Source organism: Oncorhynchus mykiss, chromosome 16 (genome assembly GCF_013265735.2).
Source record: "Oncorhynchus mykiss isolate Arlee chromosome 16, USDA_OmykA_1.1, whole genome shotgun sequence".
Taxonomy (NCBI): Eukaryota; Metazoa; Chordata; class Actinopteri; order Salmoniformes; family Salmonidae; genus Oncorhynchus; species Oncorhynchus mykiss.
The window spans coordinates 40737756-40759397 of record NC_048580.1 but is presented as its reverse complement, the minus strand read 5'-3'; the positions used below and the strand labels follow the sequence as shown (position 1 = coordinate 40759397).

Sequence of the window (21642 nt, the reverse complement as noted above, 5' to 3'; positions counted from 1 at the left end):
TGATATCAGATTGTGATTGGCTCTATGTGTTATTGCTGATCCTAGCTGAGCATGACAGCAGCAGACACTGGACTGAGTAAGGAGGAGGAGGAGGGGGAGGAAGATGAGGCTATGCAGAACACGGTGGTGCTCTTCTCCAACACCGATAAATTTGTCCTGCTTCAGGTAATTCTGGTCTCATGCTTTTCATTTTGATATTTTTCCAGTTCCCCTTTGGCATGTACCATGTCAGACAATCTTAGACATTTTTAATCATCTTCACTGTAACCCAAGCTGCCTGTGTTTTTCCCTTCTCTCTGTCACCTCCCCTCCCTCCCTCTTTCTCTCTCTCTCAGGACATGTGTGTGGTGTGTGGCAGTTTTGGGAAGGGTGTGGAGGGGCAGCTGCTGGCATGTGCTCAGTGTGCTCAGTGTTACCATCCGTACTGTGTGAACAGCAAAGTAAGCAGCAACTTATTCATTCTTTATTACATCTTCATACAGCTAGTCTTCCTAATAATATTATGGTGCGCGCCTTTCGCAGATGCTTTGCAATAGGCCACTGTAAAGAAATAAAACAAAGGTTCAAGAGTTACAACACACAAGCCTCTGGCTTCATCTTGATGCCATTTTCAGAAATCAAACGTTAACTGTTTATTTGTATTTTTAAAATATTTTTACACTGTACCCCCCCCCCCTTCTCCTTCCTCCTGCAGATGACTAAGATGATGCTGCGTAAGGGCTGGCGTTGTCTGGAATGTATCGTGTGTGAGGTGTGCGGCAAGGCCTCGGACCCGGCCCGCCTGCTGCTGTGTGACGACTGTGACGTCAGCTACCACACCTACTGCCTGGACCCGCCCCTACACACTGTACCCAAGGGGGGATGGAAATGCAAATGGTAAACATGAATCCCAGCTCTTTCTCTCTCTTCAAATATACCCATAAAGAAGCAACGACAGCAACTCTTTCACCGGGATAGCCTGTTCAGTCATGCTTTTGGGTCTGAATAAGGTTAAAATGTAAATTCACGTGTACCAGAATCTGCATAGTATGCACACGGCAACAAAAAAAGTCCTGAAGCCTAACTTTAAAAGCTCAGATGTCTGTCTTTTTACTTTCCGTTTCTCGGTTACATCTGAACTTATACATTTTCACGAACAGTACCAGCAACAAGAGTTACACCACCATTTTGAACATTCACCTGTCAGATACTGTACTTGAACCTGATTGCTCATTGTCCCTGTTGTCTGTTCATTGTGTAGGTGTGTGAGCTGTATGCAGTGTGGTGCCAGCAGCCCGGGGTTCCACTGTGAGTGGCAGAACAACTACACCCACTGTGGCCCCTGTGCCAGCCTGGTCACCTGCCCTGTCTGCAGGGAGAACTTCATGGAGGAGGAGCTGCTGCTGCAGTGCCAACACTGTGACAGGTGGGTACCACTCATTACAACTACACAAACATACATAGAGATATCTGGAAGGTTGTTGAGATAAATATATATATAAATATACACTACCAGTCAGAAGTTTGGGCACCTACTCACTCCAGGGTTTTTCTTTATTTTTACTATTTTCTACATTGTGGAATAATAGTGAGGACATCAAAACTATGAAATAACACATGGAATCATTTAGTAACCATGAAATTGTTAAATAAATCAAAATATATATTTTTATTTGAGATTCTTCAAAGTAGCCCCCCCTGTGCCTTGATAACAGCTTTGCACACTCTTGGCATTCTCTCAACCAGCTTCACCTGGAATGCTTTTCCAACAGTCTTGAGGGAGTTCCCACATGCTGAGCACTTGTTGGCTGCTTTTGCTTTACCTTACGGTCCAACTTATTCCAAACCATCTCAATTGGGTTGAGGTCGGGTGATCTGATGCAGCAGTCCATCACTCTCCTTCTTGGTCAAATAGCCCTTACACAGCCTGTAGGTGTGTTGGATCATTATCCTGTTGAAAAACAAATGATATTCCCTCTAAGCGCAAACCAGATGGGATGACATATCGCTGCAGAATGCTGTGGTAGCCATGCTGGTTAAGGTTGCCTTGAATTCTAATTAAATCACCATACCACCTCCTCCATGCTTCACTGTGGGAACCACACATGCGGAGATCATCCGTGCATCGACTCTACGCCCCACAAAGAAGGCGGTTGAAACCCAAAATCTCAAATTTGGACTCATCAGACCAAAGGACAGATTTCCAACAGTCCATTGCTTGTGTTTCTTGGCCCAAGGAAGTCTCTTCTTATTATTGGTGTCCTTTAGTAGTGGTTTCTTTGCAGCAATTTGACCATGAAGACCTGATTCACGCAGTCTCCTCAGAGCAGTTGATATTGAGATGTGTCTGTTACTTGAACTCTGTGAAACATTTATTTGGGCTGCAATTTCTGAGGCTGGTAACTCTAATGAACTTGTCCTCTGCAGCAGAGGTAACTCTGGGCCTTCCTTTCCTGTGGCGGTCCTCATGAGATCTAGTTTCATCATTAGTGTTTGATGGCGTTTGCAACTGCACTTGAAGAAAGTTCTTGAAATTTTCCCGATTTGATTGACCTTCATGTCTTAAATCGCCAGTCCATCATCACTTTTTCTTTTGTTTATTTGAGCTGTTCTTGCTATAATATTGACCTGGTCTTTTACCAAATAGGGCTATCTTCTGTATACCACCCCTACCTTGTCACAACACAATTGGTTTGCTCAAACGCATGACGAAGGAAAGAAATTCCACAAATTAACTTTTAACAAGGCACACCTGTTAATTGAAATGCTTTCCAGGTGACTACTTCATGAAGCTGGTTGAGAGAATGCCAAGAGAGTGCAAAGCTGTTATCAAGGCGAGGTGGCTACTTTGAAGAATCTCAAATAAATTTGTTTAACACTTTTTTGTTGGTTACTACATGAGTCCATGTGTGTTATTTCATAGTTTTGATGTGTTCACCATTATTCTACAATGTAGAAAATAGCTCAAATAAAAACCCTTGAATTAGTCTTTTGACTGATACTGATACTTTTGACTGATACTGCGTGTATGTATGTATGTATGTATGTATGTACAGTTGAAGTCGTAAGTTTACATGCACTTAGGTAGGAGTCATTAAAACTCGTTTTTCAACCACTCCACAAATGTCTTGTTAACAAACTATAGTTTTGGCAAGTCTGTTAGGACATCTACTTCGTGCATGACACAAGTAATTTTTTCAACAATTGTTTAGACAGATTATTTAACTTATAAGGTGTATGTAAACCTCCGACTTCAACTGTGTGTATGTATGTACAATTGAAGTCGGAAGATTACATACACCTTAGCCAAATACATTTAAACTCAGTTTTTCACAATTCCTGACATTTAATCCTAGTGAAAATTCCATGTCTTAGGTCAGTTAGGTTCACCACTTTATTTTGAGAATGTGAAATGTCAGAATAATAGTAGAGAGAATAATATATTTATTTCAGCTTGTATTTCTTTCATCACATTCCCAGTGGGTCAGAAGTTTACATACACTCAATTAGTATTTGGAAGCATTGCCTTTAAATTGTTTAACTTGGGTTAAACATTTCGGGTGGCCTTCCAAACGCTTCCCACAATAAGCTGGGTGAAATTTGGCCCATTCCGCCAGACGAAGCTGGTGTAACTGAGTCAGGTTTGTAGGCCTCCTTGCTCGCACACACTTTCTCAGTTCTGCCCACAAATTTTCTATGGGATGAGGTCAGGGCTTTGTGATGGCCACTCCAATACCGTGACTTTGTTGTCCTTAAGCCATTTTGCCACAACTTTGGAAGTATTCTTGGGGTCATTGTCCATTTGGAAGACCCATTTGCGATCAAGCTTTAACTTTAAGACTGATGTCTTGAGATGTTGTTTCAATATATCCACATTTTCCTCCTCATGATGCCATCTATTTTGTGACGTGCTCCAGTCCCTCCCACATCATGATGCTGCCACCCCCGTGCTTCACGGTTGGGATGGTGTTCTTCGGCTTGCAAGCCTCCCCCTTCTTCCTCCAAATATAACGATGGTCATTATGGCCAAACAGTTCTATATTTGTATCATCAGAACAGAGGACAAAAAGTACAATCTTTGTCACCATGTGCAGTTGCAAACCGTAGTCTGGCTTTTTAATGGCGGTTTTGGAGTAGTGGCTTCTTCCTTGCTGAGCGGCCTTTCAGGTTATGTCTATATAGGACTCGTTTTACTGTGGATATAGATACTTTTGTACCTGTTTCCTCCAGCATCTTCACGAGGTCCTTTTCTGTTGTTCTGGGATTGATTTGCACTTTTCACACCAAAGTACGTTCATTTCTAGGAGACAGAACGCGTCTCCTTCCTGAGCGGTATGACGGCTGCATGGTCCCATAGTGTTTATACTTGCGTACTATTGTTTGTACAGATGAACGTGGTACCTTCAGGCATTTGGAGATTGCTCCCAAGGATGATCCAGACTTGTGGAGGTCTGCAATTTTGTTTCTGAGGTCATGGCTGATTTATTTGGATTTTTCCATGATGTCAAACAAAGAGGCACTGAGTTTTTGAAGGTAGGCCTTGAAATACATCCACAGGTACACCTCCAATTGACTCAGGCTAATTGACATCATTTATCAGAAGCTTCTAAAGCCATGACATCATTTTCTGGAGTTTTCCAAGCTGTTTAAAGGCACAGTCAACTTAGTGTATGTAAACTTCTGACCCACTGGTATTGTGATACAGTGAAATAATAATTGTTGGAAAAATTACTTGTGTCAAGCACAAAGTAAATGTTGTAACAGACTTGCCAAAATGTTAGTTTGTTAACAAGAAATTTGTGGAGTGGTTGAAAAACGAGTTTTAATGACTCCTACCTAAGTGTATGTAATCTTCCCGACTTCAACTATGTACAGTGGGGCAAAAAAGTATTTAGTCAGCCACCAATTGTGCAAGTTCTCCCACTTAAAAAGATGAGAGGCCTGTAATTTTCATCATAGGTACACTTCAACTATGACAGACAAACTGAGAAAAAAAAAATCCTGAAAATTACATTGTAGAATTTTTAATGAGTTTATTTGCAAATTATGGTGGAAAATAAGTATTTGGTCACCTACAAACAAGCAAGATTTCTGGCTCTCACATACCTGTAACTTCTTCTTTAAGAGGCTCCTCTGTCCTCCATTTGTTACCTGTATTAATGGCACCTGTTTGAACTTGTTATCAGTATAAAAGACACATGTCCACAACCTCAAACAGTCACACTCCAAACTCCACTATGGCCAAGACCAAAGAGCTGTCAAAGGACACCAGAAACAAAATTGTAGACCTGCACCAGGCTGGGAAGACTGAATCTGAAATAGGTAAGCAGCTTGGTTTGAAGAAATCAACTGTGGGAGCAATTCTTAGGAAATGGAAGACATACAAGACCACTGTTAATCTCCCTCGATCTGGGACTCCACGCAAGATCTCACCCCGTGGGGTCAAAATTATCACAAGAACGGTGAGCAAAAATCCCAGAACCACACGGGGGGACCTAGTGAATGACCTGCAGAGAGCTGGGACCAAAGTAACAAAGCCTACCATCAGTAACACACTACGCCGCCAGGGACTCATCCTGCAGTGCCAGACGTGTCCCCCTGCTTAAGCCAGTACATGTACAGGCCCGTCTGAAGTTTGCTAGAGAGCATTTGGATGATCCAGAAGAAGATTGGGAGAATGTCATATGGTCAGATGAAACCAAAATATAACTTTTTGGTAAAAACTCAACTCGTCGTGTTTGGAGGACAAAAATGCTGAATTGCATCCGAAGAACACCATACCTACTGTGAAGCATGGGGGTGGAAACATCATGCTTTGGTGCTGTTTTTCTGCAAAGGGACCAGGACGAATGATCCGTGTAAAGGAAAGAATGAATGGGGCCATGTATCGTGAGATTTTGAGTGAAAACCTCCTTCCATCAGCAAGGGCATTGAAGATGAAATGTGGCTGGGTCTTTCAGCATGACAATGATCCCAAACACACCGCCCGGGCAACAAAGGAGTGGCTTCGTAAGAAGCATTTCAAGGTCCTGGAGTGGCCTAGCCAGTCTCCAGATCTCAACCCCATAGAAAATCTTTGGAGGGAGTTGAAAGTACGTGTTGCCCAGCAACAGCCCCAAAACATCACTGCTCTAGGGGAGATCTGCATGGAGGAATGGGCCAAAATACCAGCAACAGTGTGTGAAAACCTTGTGAAGACTTACAGAAAACGTTTGACCTCTGTCATTGCCAACAAAGGGTATATAACAAACTATTGAGATAAGTATTTGGTCAATAACAAAAGTTTATTTTCCACCATAATTTGCAAATAAATAAATAAAAAATCCAACATTTTTTTTTCTCATTTTGTCATAGTTGAAGTGTACCTATGATGAAAATTACAGGCCTCATCTTTTTAAGTGGGAGAACTTGCTTAATTGGTGGCTGACTAAATACTTTTTTGCACCCACTGTATGTATATTAGGCTAAAGAGAAGAGGACCCAAGACCTATCCTTTAGGGACCCCCGTTCTACTGCTTTGGTTGTACCATGTTAATGCTTTGTCCAGAAAGAGCGGTATCTCTTTCATCATGTGTTTCTCCCCATGTAGATGGGTGCACGCGGTGTGTGAGAGTCTGTACACTGAGGACGAGGTGGAGCAAGCTTCTGATGAGGGCTTTGCCTGCACCTCCTGCACTCCCTACGTCCCCAAACCCATAGGTAAGCCTATCAACTTCAAACCAGTGCATTTGATTAGAAGAAAGTGAAAACGGTGACGACATGAAATGTGTTCTGTAATTCTCACACTTCCCCCTCGGATTGTCTGCAGTAACAGTGGATACGACCTACATGTCAGCCATGAAGATAAAAGAACCAGGTTGGTTTTTTTCTCTTTTGAACTGTTTATATGTAAGGACACATTATGTTTTTTTTCACCTCCCAAGGTGCCTTACACCAACCTCTTGTAATTTTAACAATCGGCATGGCACATTTTTTATTTGTATGTATCCAAGTAATTGTTTGTTTAGTAGAAATAGCTCTTACTCGTCAAATGTTTGTGTAGTTTTATCAGTCATCAACCCTCGCTCCTCCCTGTCCCACCCAGAGCGTCAGTTCTACCGGTTGGAGGGAGTGTGGCTGACCGAGACGGGCATGTCCCTGCTGCGTAGCATTTCTATGTCTCCCCTACACAAGAGACGTCAGCGGCGTTCCCGCCTGGATATGCTGTGTGGCGACGGGGGGCATGACGGCATTGAGCTACGAGACGGCGAGGGAGACGGGGACGAGGGAAAAGGTGGGTGGATTTTCTGCTGTCTTGTTTCTCTAAGTGACCGGGGTTTCTATAGGAGGAGGATGAAATTGCTCCGTGCCTTGACACTGATCGAAGGTCAGATTTGCCATTATCCCCTAATGGGTTTCAGGTTCAAATTTGGGGTTGCAAACTGATCCTAGATGTGTGTTTTAAACACCTTTTTAAGGTGTTTTAAACACCACCGTTTTAAACACCTTCTACCAAATTTATTTATTTAAAAAAAAAAGTTTTAATTTTTTAGATGCTTTGAATCTTGGACCTTCTTGATTTCTTGATTTGACATGTATTGTTCTTCAAGAGGTGATTCCTTACGTCATGCATGTATTTGTGCACCCACTTTGGTCTGTCACTTCCTCTGCATTGACCATGAATTTCTCGCTCTCTTGTTGTTCCAGGCTGTGGGGAGCCCATGGAATGTGAGACCGGAGCCCCTGGTGTAAAACAGGAGCCTCCAGGGAGCCCAGACAGAGAGCTGGGAGCAGAAGGAGGTGGTGAGGGGATGGAGGAGGGCCTCCTCAAAGGAGGAGTAGAGGAGACTGACGAGGGGAAGAAGAGGAAGAGGAAACCCTACAGACCAGGTCAGAGGGCACTCTAACTAGACATATTGGTTAAAATACTATTTGTTTATTTTGCGACGCTTTAGCCTCGCTTGCCTGGTACAATGGGATTAAAAGAATAGTCCTAAAAGTGCAGGTCTGGCACACCAGACAGTCTCAATCAAACACGGAAAGTATTTGAAAGAAAACGGATACTATTAGATCCCAGGTCGATCCAACAGACCCCTGTAGTGACATCATATCATTTGTCACGCTCTATGACGGTCACATTCAAATAAACGCTTAAATTTCCCGCAGGGATCGGTGGCTTCATGGTGCGCCAGAGGAAGTGTCACACGCGGATGAAGAAAGGTCTGTTCCCCCATCTGTCTCATCTGGCTGGAGACGGGACAATTACTACAGATGGACGGACGGGAGAGAAACTAGCCCTAGAGGAAGGCAAGTTACAAGTTACAACAGCCACCTGCCGCCATTGTACTGGTCAATCACTGAAATACTCGCATCTGTTGGAGAGAGGTCAAATTCTTCGACGTTTTGTAAAAAAATATATAATAAACCTTACACAACCGCTGCGGAAATAAGTTATTGTTCATGTGCTTTCATGTCTCATGTTCCGGGTTTCAAATGTACATTGTGTCGATGAATGATTTTATTTGCAACCCAAAACAAAATGTTTTAATATAATTCCTGCTTTCAAAATTGGGATTCTGAACATCTGAAATGACACGTGCTGTTTGTTGACAGGGCCCCACCCAGACACACCTATAGATGGCGCCCCGGAGACTAAGCCAGCTGAGGGAGAGGGGGAGCAGGCCAAGAAACGACGAGGCAGGAAGAAGAGCAAACTGGAGGACATGTTCCCAGCTTACCTGCAGGTACATTCTCTCTCACCACCTCTCACCATGGGCTATTCTAAAGACTTCAGTTAGCAACCCAGAGGAACCCGTTTCCCGGACACAAATTAAGCGCAGTGGAATACAAAGCATGCTCAATTGAGATTCTCCATTTGAAGTTACTTCTCAGTCCAAGGCTAGACTTAAATCTGTTTCTGGGGAAACTAGCCCGTAGTGTCTAGAGACCAACTCCCTAACATCAGAGTTATCTATCCCTCTGTGCAGGAGGCGTTCTTTGGTAAACAACTGATGGACCTGAGTAAGAAGGCTCTCCTGGTTCCCCCAGGACCGAGGCATCATGGTGCCGTGGGTCTCCTCCGACCTCCACTGCCCCATGCACCTGGGGACAGACCCACCGCACCTGACGCAACGGAGGCCAGGGAGCGAGCGATGGGGTCTGGGATGCACCTGAAGCAGGAGGGGGGTGAAGGATCCCAGGCTCAGGGCGAGGGAGCAGGGTCGTCTTCGTCCGTTAAAGAACCGAGTTCGACGGACCCTCAAGGCTCCGACACGGAGAAGAATGAAGGTAAAGAGATCACGGTGATGCTGAAATAACATTTCAGAATTGCAGAATATAAAAGGGATACTTGACAAGACAAGCCTAGTGTGCAGGAGCTTATTTTCTTTGGGTGAGAGATCTGTGTGTTGGAGTTGCAGGTGTTTAGTTTTGCCATATGCTACCAGTTTGGTCTTGACGGATGCTTTTCCCCACTAGTCTAACATGCCTTCCGTTTGGTCTCTCTCCCAGGTCTCCCTCAGGGCATGGAGAGTCAGGACTCTGAGCAGTTCTTCAGGAAGGTCCTGGGAACGTCAGAGGGGGCCTCTTTAGGAGGGTCGCTACAGAGCAGCATGATGCCCATCCTGGAGGGAGTCAAGGGGGAGATGAACCGCAGTGGTCTGCCACAGAGGAGCCTCCTCACTGGTACAGGCCTAGAAAGCTCACTTTTCATAGGAAGTATAAATGTGGAAATAAGTGTGACGTTGAACTTAAGACATCTCACTAAGAGAAAGGAGGAGAAAATGTGAACAGCGTGATGATATATGGAGCAATAGTTTGTTGTCGTTAAGGAACTGTTAGGCTCATGGTAAAGCAGGACATGTCACTCATACAAGCTGATCCCTTTCAGGGTCACTGCCCTCAGCTGGTGTGATGGAGTCCTTCCCTGGACTCTCTCAGTCTCCGTTCTTCGACATGCGGGACCGGGCAGGTCTGTTCAGTCCAGACGGGGGAGAGGAGAGCCCATGGGCAACCCCCTCCACCCCTGCCACACCCTCCACTCCCCCTACCCCCGGCGAGGCAGATGGAGACGGGCTGTCCTATAACCAGCGCAGCCTCCAGCGCTGGGAGAAGGACGAGGAGCTAAGAGAGATGTCCACCATCTCCCCTGTACTCTACGCAAACACAAACTTCCCCACTCTCAGAAGGGACTACCCAGGTGAGTAGATGGAGGGAGATCTTAGTTAAAATGAATAAGTGGCCTTTTCTAATTTTTACGAGGTTTGCTCTGGATAAGATGGTGCTTCCAAAGTTCTAATGAAATAAAATAAAAAATTATCTCTGAAAATGAACCAAATATCAAATGTTTTGACAGCAGTTTACCGGAATATACAGTACCAGTCAAAAGTTTTGACACACCTACTCATTCAACGTTTTTTCTTAATGTTTTACTATTTTCTACAGTGAAGAATAATAGTGACGACATCAAAACGATGAAAGAAGGCATAAGGAATCATGTAGTAACCAAACAAGTGTTACAAAAATATCTAAATATATTTTAGATTCTTCACCACCCTTTGCCTTGACGACAGCTTTGCACACTCTTGCAACTCATTTCAAACCATCTCAATTGGGTTGCGGTCCGGTGATTGTGGAGGCCAGGTTATCTGATCCATCACTCTCCTTCTTGGTCAAATAGCCCTTACACAGCCTGGAGGTGTGTTGGGTCATTGTGCTGTTGAAAAACAAATAATAGTCCCACTAAGCGCAAACCAGTAGGATAGCGTATCGCTGCTGAATGCTGTGGTAGCCATGCTGGTTAAGGTTGCCTTGAATTCTAAATAAATCACAGACCGTATCACCAGCAAAGCACCATCACACCACTTTGTTCATGGTGGTAACCACACTTACGGAGATCATCTTTTCACCTCTGCGTCTCATAAAGACACAGCGGTTGGAACAAAAAAAATCTCACATTTGGACTTTCCACCGATCTAATGTCCATTGCTTGTGTTTCTTGGCCCAAGCAAGTCTCTTCTTATTATTGGTGTCCTTTATTAGTGGTTTCTTTGCAGCAATTTGACCATAAAGGCCTGATTCACACAGTCTCCTCTGAACAGTTGCTATTGAGATGTGTCTGTTACTTGAACTCTGTGAAACATTTATTTGGGCTGCAATTTCTGAGGCTGGTAACTCTAATGAACTTGTCCTCTGCAGCAGAGGTAACTCTGGGTCTTCCTTTCCCGTGCTTGATGGCTTTTGCGACTGCACTTGAAGAATGTTCTTGACATTTTCTGTATTGACTGACCTTCATGTCTTAATGGACTGTTGTTTCTCTTTGCTTGTTTGAGCTGTTCTTGCCATAATATGGTCTTTTAGCAAATAGGGCTATCTTCTGTATACCACCCCTACCTTGTCAACACAACTGATATGTCTGAAACGCATTAAGAAGGAAAGTTATTCCACAGATGAACTTTTAACAAGGCAGACCTGTTAATTGAAATGCATTCCAGGTGATTACCTCATGAAGCCGGTTGAGAGAATGCCAAGAGTGTGCAAAGCTGTCATCAAGGCAAAGGGTGGCTACTTTGAAGAATCTCAAATAAAAAAAAATATTTGATTTGTTAAACACTTTTGATTCCATATGTGTTATTTCATAGTTTTATTCTACAACGTAGAAAATAGTAAAAAAAAATAAACGCCCTTGAATGAGTAGGTGTGTCCAAACTTTTGATTGATACTGTATATAATGTAAGTTGTGATCCTCTCTCTTCTCTCTGACAGACTGGTCCAGTCGCTGTAAACAGATCATGAAGATCTGGAGGAAGGTTTCAGCTGCAGACAAGGTTCCTTTTCTGCAAAAGGCCAAAGACAACAGAGCAGCTCAGCGGATCAACAAGGCACAGAAGGTGGGAGTTTAGGCCAGATAATTGATTCATAGGGCCAGCTTCCTTGATCCAGATCAAGCCCACGCCTGAACTAAAATAATCTGTTTTGAATTTCCAATGACAATGCTTTTAATGCACTTCAAGACTTAATCTGGGTCTAGAAAACCAGCCCAAAGCATACGTTTGTCATTGTAAGGACATCTACATACAGACTCCTTGCCTTTCTCTAACTGTCTCTTCTCTTATACAGCAGGCAGAGAGCCAGGTGTGTCGGCCCATCAAGACAGAGGATGATGGTAGTGTTCGGGTCAAAGGGGAACGTCCAAGCCTGCACCTCCAGATCCCGCCACCCTCAGGTTCTGTCTCCAACCCCTCCCAGCCCAGCTCGGCAGAGAGCCCCTTCCCCTTCCACCCCGACTTGGGTTCCTCTTCGGTTTTCTTCCCCGACGGTCCTCTCAAGACCCCAAGCTCGGCATCGGCAGATATGAGGACAGATCCCTTTGCCAAGCAGCCTCCCCAGTCCCCCCACCCCTCTCACCACTCCCACCCCTCCACCCCATACTCCTCCCACCAGGCCGCCTCCAGCCCCATGCAGGGCCAGGCCTCTTCCTCAGGTTACCTCCATCCTGTCCCGCAGGGCCCTCTTCAGGGACGGCCGGCCAGCCTCGGCCCCTTCGACATGCACCCAGGGACTCCCCGGCGGGCCCAGCAGGTGGACCCATTTTTCAGGCCACAACAACAGATCCAGTGTCACCTGCCCCAGTCACAGCAGGGCTCTCAGGAGCACCTAGGCCCCCCAGAAAGCCCTCGGTCCAGGGGTGGAGGGCCTGGGGACTCCCCTCTCTTCTCCCCGCCCCACACCACCCACTATGGAGACCCGTTTCGAGGCCAGCAGCAGGGGATGGGGCGTCCAGAATACGGTTCCTCCCCCTCCCATGTGTCCTCACCTGCCGGGATGGGACAGTACAGGGCTGATATGAGTGGGGGACCCTCTCCCCGCTCCTCCTCCACGGGACGCCAGGACCTGAGTAACACGGGCTCCCCTGCAGGGATGCTGGACTCTGGGGATGGCTTGTTCAAGGCTCCCATGACGCCCCGGATGCACCAAGGGGACAGCGGGGTGGTACTCCACCCTGGAGCCTCACCCAACCACCACTCTGAGGGCTACCGCCAGTCCCCCTCTACCCCGTTTCAGGACCCCTATGCCCAGCCTCCTCTCACCCCCAGACCCCAGTCTGGGGATAGCTGCTCCCCCCTCCCCCAGAGGCATCCCCAGGCCCAACAGGAGTCCTGCCCCAGGGTCCCCTCCAGCCCTCAGTCCCAAGGCAGCTCCCAGTCTCCCCTCACTCCTGGAGCCCTCTCCAACGATGCATTCTCTGTCCAGTCCCCGGCATCCAACTCGCGCTTCCAGTCGCCTGACCCCTACTCCCAGCCGCCCTCGCGCCCCCAGTCCAGGGACCCCTTTTCTGCTTTGCACAAGCCCCCCCGGCCCACCTCCGCTGTTCCAGAGGGCACCCCAAGCTACAGAGGCTCACCTCACCCCAACCAGTCTCCTTCACTCCCCATGTCCTCCACCCCTGTCGGGGACCCTCTCTCTGGGAAGCCCTCTGGGCCGCCTGGGTTCAGCCGGGGCCCCAACATGGCCTATCAGATGGCCCAGCAGCAACAGCAACAACTCCTCCAGCAGCAGCAACAACAACAACAACAACAACAACAACAGCAGCTTCAGCAGCAGCAGCAGCAACAACAACAACAGCAGCTCCAGCAGCAGCAACAGCCCCAGACTCAGGCCATGGGTTCCAACTTCCACTCCAGGATGCCCCCCCAGCAGGACCCCACAGCCCCCCAACCCCCGGATGCACCTCAAACCCAGGGGACTATGTCCGGTGCCCAGGAGATGCCTGACATGTCAACGGTTCAGGATCCTTCACTACTGGACCTTAGCCCCTCTGAGCTGGAGAAGCAGAGACAGGTATATGTTCTATTTGCTTTAACTAGGAGCTCATTTATTCCACTATGACTATGGGGCTAATCTTCTAAGAGTCCTTCAACATCACAATATAAATAATTGTCCCTTATTGTCATTCTTAGGCCTGATATAACCCCTGACTGGTGTTTCTTCTTCTTCCTCTGATAGCGACAGAAACTGAGGGAGTTGTTGATCCGACAGCAGATGCAGCGAAACTCAATCCGGCAAGAGAAAGAGGCTGCAGCAGCCAGCAGTGCTGCCCCCTGTTGGCCTGGAGGTGACATGGCAGCCTATCAGCAAGACAAAGCCCGCCGTGCTCCACCACCCTACCCACAGGTACACTATAATATGTCGAACAACATGTCCGACATCAACTTGCATCAACTTGGGTCAGGCTCAAAATGTTTTGAATCTGAGTGGAACTGGGGAGGTACTACTTAAACCTGTACAATAAGAACACATTTTTGTTTTCCATTTCAAAAATGTTTTCTACGTTTTGCCCTACTGAAAATGACCGTGGTAATGTCTCCGTTTGGCTGGTGATTCTCAGCGATTTCTTAGTATTTTATTTGAATTTCCCTTGAGGGGATTGATAAAGTTGTAATTGAATTGAATAGTAGGCCCTTGTTGTTTGTCCCAATAGGACCGTGCTGCTGCTGGTGCCCAGGCAGCATTGGCAGGGAAGATGGATGGTGGCCGCCTCCCACCCACAGGAACCCCTGCCATGATGGACCCCAACCAGCTCAGGTATACACTCAAATCTCTCCTTTCTCTTCCGTCTGTGTTTTCTCTTTCTTAAATGCACTCACAGCTGCTGTACATTGAAAGAAATGCCATCAGGAATTATTTCAGCCAAGATAACCTTTTTGTGCACATCGCTTTCTCACTAGCTTCCGGTACGTTTTGACATTTTGTCTGTATTTGTCTTTTGTAGACAACCAGGGCCCCCCAACCCCCAGGGCATGTATGGTCGACCTCCGTTCCCTGGCCAGTGGCAGCAGAGCCCGGGTCCCCGTCGGTTCCCCCAGCCTGGCATAGAGGGTGTGGGCCCCAGGCACAACCTCAACTCCCCCCTCAACATGCCGCCCGGCATGGACCCCGGAGGACCCCCACCACAGTTCATTGAGCTGAGGCACAACTCTCAGAGGCTGCCCCTGGGGACCCAGTTTCTCCAACGTGGGCCCCAGCAACGGCCACGTCTATATATCCCCCAGCAGCAGGAAATGGCCCCCGGACAGTTTATTCATCATCCAATGCCTCAGGGTATGGACTCTCAGACAGAGGGGGTTAGAGACTCACGGCTGGGGCTACAGCAGGGTGGTATGAGTCTATTACTGCCACAGCAGAGCACTGGCCCCTCACAGCAGCAACCCCATCTCCAGCCCCACACAGGCACTTCCCAGACCGCTAACGCTCCCAGTTCTCACTCTGGGCAGCAGCAGCACCAGCCTTCCCAGGACTCCACAGAGTCCCAGGCTGGAGCTTCAGGGGACCCTAATGTTGATCTCCCCGAGCCCGACCTGGAGGATCCGTTTGCCCCCAAAAGGCTAGGGAATGCCCCCGGGGATGGAGGAATGGAAGATGAGGATGACCTGGCTCTAGATCTAGACCCTGATAAGGGTGACGACGACCTGGGTAACCTTGACAACCTGGAAACCACAGATCCGCACCTAGACGACTTACTCAACAGTGACGAGTTTGACCTGCTGGCTTATACGGACCCTGAGCTGGACCAAGGGGACCCCAAGGATGTGTTCTCGGACCAGCTGCGGTTGGTGGAAGCAGAGGGTGAAACACCAGGTACCTCTGGAGCTCAGGACATCAAAGTGGAACAGAAACCAAAAGTGGAGGAAAACCCCATCTCAAACACGGGGGGCTCCACGTTGTCCACAACACCCCATCCCTCCTCCTCGGAGTCTGCCGACACCTCCAGGATAAAGCTGGAGCCAGGCCAAGCGGTGGTGAAGGATGAGATGGGAGAAGCAGTCTCCATGCTCCTTCAAACAAACAAATCCTCCACTCAATCAGAGAACCAGGGTGCCTCTCTGAGCTCTGTGCGGTTAGGGGGGCTCCCATACCCTCTTCCTGGTCAGGCTGACTCCTTATCCTCTCTGGGGGAGGACCCTTTGGGGCTGCCCGATGGAGGGGGACAGCACTCCCCAGCCGTGGATCTAGACAAAGTCGAGAGCTCTCTGGAAGCCAGCGAGCTTCCCTTGCTGATCCAGGACCTGCTGGAGCACGAGAAGAAGGAGCTCCAGAAACAGCAGCAACAGCAGCAGCTCAGCTCACTCCACCAGGGGGCAATGAGGGCTCACATGGGAGGCCACCCCAACCACCAGGGCGGTCCTGGACATATCATGCTGACCCAGCACCACCGCCCCCAACCCCAGAGTATGATGGGACAGCCAGGTATGGTGCCACGCCCTCCACACCTCCTGCAGCAGCAAAGGATCATGGGACAACCTGGGATGACGCCACAGCACATGGCTGCCATGGCTCAGCAACAAGGCATGATGAGGATGGGGCATCCTGGGGGAATTCACCCAGGACTCAACCCACAGCAGCAGCAACAACAGATTAAACAGTCAACTCTGGCTGACAACTTCTTCCCTGATAAAGGTAAATAAATGAGTTCTCAAGATTGTTTGATCTTGTTTGAATCATGACTCTTGCATGATTCCTGAATCCTTGTTTGAATCATGACGTTTTCCTTTAATACATTTTCCCCGGTGTTTCTGCTTGCTCCGTCACAGATCTAGACAAGTTTGTGACTGACGACGTCATGGATCCCATCGCCAAGGCAAAGATGGTGGCACTGAAGGGCATCAAGAGAGTGTTGGCACAGGACCCAATGGGGGTACCCTCTGGAATCAACAGACAACAGGTCTCTCTGTTGGCCCAGAGACTAGCGTCGGCACCGGGAACAGGAGATCCACAGGGTCAACTCGCATCTGGCCCATCTAAGGTACCGTGTCTCACTTGTCCAAACATAACCAGGACAATATAATGTGTTCATAATATTCATCCTGTAAAGCCGATCATTTGCTGTGGGATCCTCAAAACACAATCACTCTTGTCTGTTTATCTGATTTATGTATTTTGACAACTTCTTTTATTTTTAGGAAGGGGAATGCAGTGACCCAATACAATCGAGACCCAACCCTCCCCAGTTTGTACAAGGGATCATCAGTAAGTTCTACAAATTGTTCCAGCGTTATAATACTTACATATATTTGTTAGTTGATGTATTCCAGTGTTTTCCCAAACCTCCATTTGAGTTACCCCCAGCCATTGCACATATTTGATGTATTCCAATATAAGCACACCTGATTTGAATTGGTCAACGAATCCACCCCCCTGTTCTACCTACCAGATGATGCAGAGCAGCATCAGTATGAAGAGTGGCTCCTGCACACCCAGCAGCTGCTGCAGATGCAGCTCAAGTTCCTGGAGGAGCAGATCGGAGCCCACCGCAAGTCCCGCAAGGCTCTGTGTGCCAAGCAGCGCACTGCCAAAAAGGCAGGCCGTGATTTCGCCGAGGCTGACGCAGAGAAACTCAAATTGGTCACAGAGGAGCAGGGCAAGATCCAGAAACAACTGGACCAGGTGGGGAAGACTCTCTGAAAATCTTTACCCCATCCATCTACCCACCCACCCATCATCATGCTTTCCTGTCATAAAGTAACTGGCCAGTGTGAAATCTCACTTTTAAAAATCATATTCTGTTAACTCATAAACAAATGGTGTTGTTGACTCGTCGTGTATTTGTCTCCAAAGCATATATTTCAGAGAAAAAACACGTGAAAACCCCACCCCAGACTTAAACTGTTGCTATTTCCTCATGGAGGATGATGTCATCCTCCCGAGTAAGATGAGCTGGCCAATCAGCGGTCTACTCAAAAACATATTTTTAGTGACCAGTATACACTCACACATTCTGTTGTTGGTACGCCCATGCCTTTCCTACACAGAAAAGCTGCTTTTTAAAGGGAAACGTCAACATTTTTCAACTTGCACTGTTTTCACATATGTTGAGGTTGGGTTGGGGTGGTGCTGTAGATAATAAATATGAATTTGCAGAATTGTGAAATTTTCCTTTAACATAATTATCCATTTTTGTAAGGAAAACTATTTCACCCATATTTCTAATTCTAAGTCATATTTTATAGAAATCTGGAAACACTGGACAGTTACTTTAATATTGGCTCCTGTTAACACATCTCTTGTTGTGTTTCAGGTGCGAAAGCAGCAGAAGGAACACACCAACCTGATTGCAGAGTACAGGAGCAAGCAGCAGCAGCACCAGCAGGGCTCTAGTCTCCTGGCCCCAGGGCCCTCCACCCAGGGGACCCACTTGCTCTCCAAGATGCCCGGGCAGATGATGATGGGTCAGCAAGGAGGTATGCCCGTCAGAATTCCCCCACAGGGGCAGCCTTTCCTAGGAGGAGGCCAGCACCCTGGAGCTCTGGGAGTCAGATCCCCTGGTCCTCCTGGTGGTCCTCCTGCAGGGTTCTTCCCCCAGGGTCCAGGAGGAGTCCAAGGGGCAGACCAAAGACTTCTCCAGGAGAGACAACACAGGATGCAGATGATCCAGAAACTACAACAGCAGCAGCAACAACAGGCGATGATGCAAGGCCAGCAACCCATGCCACATCCAGGTGTCCAATCAGGTATGTTGCCACAGCCAAGCGTCATGGGTAACTCTCTGATTAGTCAACAACAACCAAACCTCCAACAGGGAATTATGCCCAACCAGGCCATGGTGCCCCAGGGTATGGTACCAGGGCAGGCTGTGGCCCAGCCAGCTCAGACCCTGATGGGAGGGCAGCCTATGAACCAGCCTCCAGGCATGATGGTTGCTCAGCCAGGCATGATGGGGGCCCAGCCAGGCATACAGCAGCAACAGAGGCCTCAGGTCCTAATGGGCCAGCAGGGAGTAGTGGGACCCCCTCAGCACCATGGACTCAGAGGACCCGGCCAGGCCCAGCTCACACCTCAACAACAACAAATCCTGGCCCAGCGCATGTTGGCGCAACAGAAGCTACAGCAGCAGCAAGTGGCACAACAACAGCTCAGGCAACCACCACCACAGGGCTTCATCAGCCAACCCAACCAGTCTCACGACTCCCAGGGAGGACTCTCTCAACCTGCTACCCCAGGTCAGATGGGATCTTCTCCCGCTTCAGCAGGGGGGAGCACACGGGTCACCCCGCAACCAACTGAGGGGCTGCAGCAGGGGGAGAGTGGAATCCTTAGTCCTAGCTCCAGGACACCTCCACAGCAGGGTGGACCTGGACCTTTAACCCCTGGCCAGATGACTCAACCAGGGGCTTCTGGAGAGCAACAGGCGGTAGTGGGACAACAACAACAGCAGCAATACATGGCCCAGCAGCAGCAACAGGCACCACAACAACCTCCTCAAAATGCTCAAGCTGGACATCAACAGCAAGCAGGTTACCAACAGGCTGGCATGCACCCCCAAATACAACAGCAGCAATCACAGCAGCAACAGCAGCTTCAACAGCAACTCTCTCTACAGCGACAGAGTTCCCTCAATGCTGATCCCTCAAAGTCTGGTTTGGTTACTGTCAAGCAGGAAGGACAGCAGATGTGTTACATGGCCCAACAACAACAGCAACAGCAACAACAACAACAGAATCTTATGCAGCAAGCCCAAGACCCCATTAGACAACAACATGACAATATGGGCCAGATGCAAAATGTGATGGGTCAACAGAACCACCCTGGTCAGCCTCAGCCCGTCCCTGGTATGCCAGGCCACCCTAGTCCCCAGCAACAGGCCCTCATGGCCCAGCAGCAGAAGCAGCAGGCCATGATGGGCATGCTTAGAGCCCAGCAGCAGGGCATGATGCCTGGCCAGAGGCCTGGGGGTCCACCTGGTCAGATACGCACCCCAGTCAACATCCAGACTATCATAGCCCAGAACCCCCAGCTCCGACACCTCACCCCCAACCAGCAGATACAGCACATCCAGGCCATGATCCAACAGCGCCAGCTCCAACAGCAGCAGCAGCAGCAGCAGCAGCAACAACAACAGGGCCAGATGCTGAGGCTCCAGGTGGGTCAAGGACAGCCAGGCCAGATGAGGCCCCAGGGGCCACTAGGACCGGGGCAGCAGGTGGGACAGGTCCAGAGGATGCCTGGCGGTCTGGAAGCCCAGCAGCAGCAGATGCACTATGGAGGAACTCTTGGGAAACCAGGTGGAGTGGGCTCCCCGCAACAACCAGGAATGATGGGCCCCGGCCAACCGCCGGGCGTGGTGACTCCTCAGATGCAGCAGCAAGGGATCACAGGACCAGTAGTCCAACAGCAGCAGCCAGGAGCCTCGCCTCAGTACGCACTGAGTGTCCAACAGCAGCAGATGATGATACAGCAACAACAGGCCCAGCAACACCAGATGATGAGAGGCCAGGTACCCATGGCTCGCTCCCCCATGGGGCAGATACGTGGTGGGCCCCCCCAGGGCCGCCTCATAAGGCCCATGTCTCCCCGCCAACCCTTGGCCAACTCCCCTGGTGACCCACAGCGCCACGCCATGGCACAGGCGATGGGAATGCGTCAACCCAACCAAGTCATGCAACACCAGCAACAACCACAGATCCACATGGCTCAACAACGCTTCCAGGGATCTCCCTCCCACGCAGGCTCCCCTGGAGGATCCTCAGTGCAGAAACAGGAAGCAGGCATGAGCCCAGCTACCCCAGGAACGCCGCACTCCACCCACGTTGCCTCTCCGTCTGTAACTGACGGGGCAGCTGGGAAAGGTAGTCCTTACAGTCAGATCAAGGCGTCTCCTCTCAGGTCACCTGGAGCATCCAAGAGTCCCCTGGACTACCCTGGGCTTAAGGTGGGAAGTGGCGACCCAAACCATAGCCAAGTCCCTCCGAACGGGCCTTCGCCTCAGAAGGGTGAGAGTGGACAGCAGGGCCAGCAGCATCCACAACAGGGCTCAGAGAGCCAGGGTGGTCCTCAATCTCCACCAGGCTCCAGAGAGGGTGCTCTGTGTAAAATGACCCTACAGAACATCAAACAGGAGCCCAGAGAGGTGACTTGTGATGGAGAAGGTGGTGGTGGTCCTCACTCCGGGGCCATCAAGAGGGAGGTGACTGGGGAGCCGGTTGGAGGATTTGGTAACACTGGTCCTGGACCAGGAGGGGACCCCGGAGCCCACCTCCCCAGGACTGAGACAGGACAACAGCTGCTGCAGAAGCTCCTGAGGACCAAGAACCTGCAGCTGGCAGCTCAGAGGCCATCTGACGGCATCCACAATGAGATCAACGGACACATCAACAGCAAGCTGGCCATGCTGGAGCAGAAACTACAGGGGACTCCACGCAACATGGAGGTGAGTCAGATATATCCTATCCGTTATGACTGTTCTTGTTTTTGCAAGGTAGTAAGAAGGTACTAGTCATAGAAATCTACATAGCTTGTCATATTTTGATGGTACTAGTCCTCTCAAATGGGGGCTATGGTGCAATTCCTTGCTTCATTGCTTTTGTTGGTCCTCATCACAGGATCTGCAGTCCATCACAAAGAGGGCTCCTGTTGCCAAGGTAAAGCGCACCAACAAGCCTGGAGAACGAGCACCCCAGTCCCGTAAGAAGAAGAAAGAGGAGGTTGGGAAGAGCACTGAAGCCCTGATGAAACAACTGAAACAGGTAAGAGGAGGTGACCTCCGAGGCTTGGTGAATGAATACCAGACCTTTTCTCACCGAAACGTAGTGGGACATTTTAATTGAACGAAAGGGTGTTGATTTTAGTGTATGCTGTATTATTTGCTAACTTTGATATTTAAAAAAAACAACGCTTTAACAAATGCAGTGC

The 21642-nt window shown here is 48.7% G+C and overlaps 1 protein-coding gene across 4 annotated transcripts in view; it reads left to right on the top strand.

Annotated features, from left to right (window-relative positions):
* Window positions 1-21642, top strand: part of kmt2d (lysine (K)-specific methyltransferase 2D) — a 44000-nt gene that overhangs the window by 10118 nt on the left and 12240 nt on the right. For all 4 annotated transcript variants that reach the window (XM_021565867.2, XM_021565868.2, XM_021565865.2 and 1 more), the window contains exons 14-36: window positions 46-165; window positions 336-440; window positions 695-876; window positions 1241-1405; window positions 6569-6678; window positions 6788-6835; window positions 7064-7252; window positions 7666-7848; window positions 8125-8265; window positions 8572-8702; window positions 8946-9246; window positions 9469-9642; window positions 9848-10156; window positions 11722-11846; window positions 12076-13797; window positions 13963-14130; window positions 14438-14541; window positions 14729-16413; window positions 16548-16759; window positions 16917-16983; window positions 17168-17400; window positions 18032-21160; window positions 21333-21476. In XM_021565867.2, coding sequence (XP_021421542.2) covers window positions 46-165; window positions 336-440; window positions 695-876; window positions 1241-1405; window positions 6569-6678; window positions 6788-6835; window positions 7064-7252; window positions 7666-7848; window positions 8125-8265; window positions 8572-8702; window positions 8946-9246; window positions 9469-9642; window positions 9848-10156; window positions 11722-11846; window positions 12076-13797; window positions 13963-14130; window positions 14438-14541; window positions 14729-16413; window positions 16548-16759; window positions 16917-16983; window positions 17168-17400; window positions 18032-21160; window positions 21333-21476 — 9747 coding nt within the window. The remainder of the gene's footprint in view (window positions 1-45; window positions 166-335; window positions 441-694; window positions 877-1240; window positions 1406-6568; window positions 6679-6787; window positions 6836-7063; window positions 7253-7665; window positions 7849-8124; window positions 8266-8571; window positions 8703-8945; window positions 9247-9468; window positions 9643-9847; window positions 10157-11721; window positions 11847-12075; window positions 13798-13962; window positions 14131-14437; window positions 14542-14728; window positions 16414-16547; window positions 16760-16916; window positions 16984-17167; window positions 17401-18031; window positions 21161-21332; window positions 21477-21642) is intronic.